At 45.6% G+C, this 2,854-nt stretch overlaps 1 protein-coding gene across 1 annotated transcript in view; it reads left to right on the top strand. All coding sequences in view use genetic code 11, as the record gives it.

The window, feature by feature from the left end:
* The window catches only part of EGR_00839 (Catenin beta), a gene marked incomplete at both ends in the record, with an annotated part of 12,937 nt that overhangs the window by 8,954 nt on the left and 1,129 nt on the right, over positions 1–2,854 (top strand). Inside the window, one exon of the mRNA XM_024490088.1 lies at positions 656–1,379. Coding sequence (XP_024355491.1) covers positions 656–1,379 — 724 coding nt within the window. The remainder of the gene's footprint in view (positions 1–655; positions 1,380–2,854) is intronic.

Here is a 2,854-nt window from a genome sequence, read left to right as displayed (position 1 = left end):
AACTGGTTAATGCATGGATGGAAATCCACTTTTACCTCTGTAGATGTGGTTTCTTTGTTCCACTGCTGTGAATTTTGACCTTCATGGTAGATGGCGACAAACAGAAACGAACTCAAATGTTAACCTGCTATTCTTTATTACCTAGAATGGTTTGGCTTCGTCCGACATATGCTAAATTCGAAAACCAAGGCTAGGAATTGCAACACTGAACCAGTCATATTATCGACACATAAAGTAACTTTTCCACGCAAAGTACCAGATCTCGATTGGACGTGTGTGGAAGCTCCATTACTAAACTCTCTTTTAATGCACCGGACAGATGTTTTCAGCCCATATGATCCCAGTCCTCCCACGCAAATTTGGTAAAGTGGATTAGAGGCAAAGTGAAACTATCGTCATTGTAGGGCCATCGTTTTGATAATACTTATTTATTTTCAGTATAGATAGAAACCGTTGCCGAAAAACGCATCTTAATTGTTAAACTGATGTATGCAACAATCTTAAAAACTATTAATTTATTTTGCTCCACTTTCAAAGAAAGGCGGCTTTCAAGCAATTTCTGTGGAGCGATAATACACCCACCTCATTGCGTTATGCTAATCTACAAATTAAAGAATTCAAGGAAGTGTAATTAACTACTGATCCTTCTTTCCAGGCTCCAACGCTGAACTGTCCGGGGTTCTCATCTGGCGGCCCGTGCACTCCGGGCCTTACAATATTTGTCCACCTGTTGTGTACCTCCACCAACGAATCGGTGCACCGCGCGGCGTTGGGTGTGCTGGCGGAGGTGGCGCAGGACCGCGACTCTCTCGACGCCATCGCTTCGGTGCCGGGTATCTCGACTCGCCTTAACGAGCTGGCGGGCTCGCGCAACGAGGCCATTTCTACCTACGCGGGCACCCTCATCCTCCGCCTTACCGCACCCTCCGCCGCCACCGTACTGCCATCCACCGAGGATGCCTTGACAGGGCACAGCAAGGTGGTGGTAGACAGCCTTACCACCCCACCGCCTCCACCCCTCCCTATGGACACGAGTGGTGGTGGTGGAGGGCGCATATCTCCCGTCACCGCGTCCGCTTGCTTTCCTCCCCAACCACTCTTTCACCAGCACCACGGCCAACCTATGACTTACGCTGCCCCACCACCACAGCAGCAAGCGCCGTCGGTCCAGCGGTACGCCCCAGGGGGATACCATTACTCTGGTGAGGCTGTGGCAGGACCTGGTGGTGGTGGGGTTGGGGGCAGTGGTGGTTCCCTAATGGCTATGGTGGGACCTCCGCCCCCCGCCTCAGTTTACTCTGTTAGTGGGAGTGGACCCTGCCCCATGAGCGTCCAGTCGATGCCTCCGCAGCAGCATCCACACTGCTACCAACAACAGCGTAAGTTCCTTACCTTTTGAAGTGGTCCCTTTAAAAGTGGTGGTAAGTAGTCGCCTTTTATCAGGTGCAATAGTGCATTTTTAGGAGGTGATGAAAGACTTCGAGTGAATAGGCGAGATCTACCTTTTGCGATTGTCTCTAGTGAAACTATCCTCATTCCTAGCTCACCGGTTGGGTAACTGCCCTTCACACTTTTGTTCAAAGGTCTTGCTTCTCCTAATCCCCGTCTTTCCTTTTCCTCTTAAGATACCATCTGATCTACCTAAACATGTCAAATTGTCAAGATTGCCTCGTTGGTTTTAGTGTCAGTTAAAAATTGCCGTTTTATGGGACTTGATTTAATCTCGACGGAAGAGTTTGCTTCATACAAGCCTGGGAATTAGTTGTGTATTTGTGCACAATGAATTGACATTCAGCATTTTTTCGCATCGTTGGTTGATTGTGAAAAATTTTGGAATATGAATTTAGTAGCATTAAGCTTTTTTCTTCCGTCAAATAGCCTCGAAAGAAGTTCGCATCTTAGTAAATCTGCTCAAAATCTTAACGTATACTGAGTCTGCCTGGAGGAAAGTTATTTCTAATAAGCAAAAATTTGCATGCTCTACAAAATCGCCGATGTCGTAATTGGGCTCGGTATGCTTTGCTCCTTTTATCAGAGCGATTTGTTTTGACGAGGCTCTGATAACTTATCTTAAACAGTATTTTCGATGCTTAACCTTTCCCCTAAATTTTTCGCTTCCCTTGTCGCAGAACCCATCACTGGACAAAGGACATGCATTTTGGGGCATTTTGTTGTCAAAGCTTGACCGAACTGCATAGGTGTAATTTACCCGACTAGATACTGCGCGTAAACATCAAGGTGAAGTGGCAATATAGTTGCTTTCATCAGTATAACAAACTTTATATGGTGATGGCGTACCCAGCTACTTTAGGCTATTCATGTTAAAAGCATTAATTTTGAGTTTTTCTTTGATTACTTTTCTAACCTAGATTATACGTCTCCGTCAACTGATGCCATGTAGTTTACGGATTGTAGCTCTGAGGTGTGAAATACATACAGTGTTGGTCAGAAATTTTTCCGTACTGAAGGCTCTCAAGAGGAGCTGTCAATCACCCTGTGTGCACAGGTTAGTGTGACAATGATGGATCTACTACCAGTCTTGTGTGACTGAACAAGTCAAAACAACGCAGTGGATGTCATTACTTTTTCTTCAAGCAATCGTTGGCCTGTTATTGAGGTGCGCCTCAATGTGCACGTTTGGCATTTTGTTAGAAGTAACAGGTAAACCTCAACTTCTCAAAAAAGTGCTTGCTAATTTGTTTTTCCGACGAAAGAAGGAGGCTTAATTCAATTATTGTCGAAAATTCTTCGCTGCCACCACAGGTCCAACACATTGTCTTCACACAATCGGGTTTAAACATAACGTTAGAATGGCACGCTCCAGTGTTGTGCTATCCGTCAAGAGCCACTCCAG

This window comes from Echinococcus granulosus, assembly GCF_000524195.1.
Source record: "Echinococcus granulosus chromosome Unknown EG_S00003, whole genome shotgun sequence".
NCBI classification, from domain to species: Eukaryota; Metazoa; Platyhelminthes; class Cestoda; order Cyclophyllidea; family Taeniidae; genus Echinococcus; species Echinococcus granulosus.
This window is presented reverse-complemented; position numbering and strand designations above follow the sequence as displayed.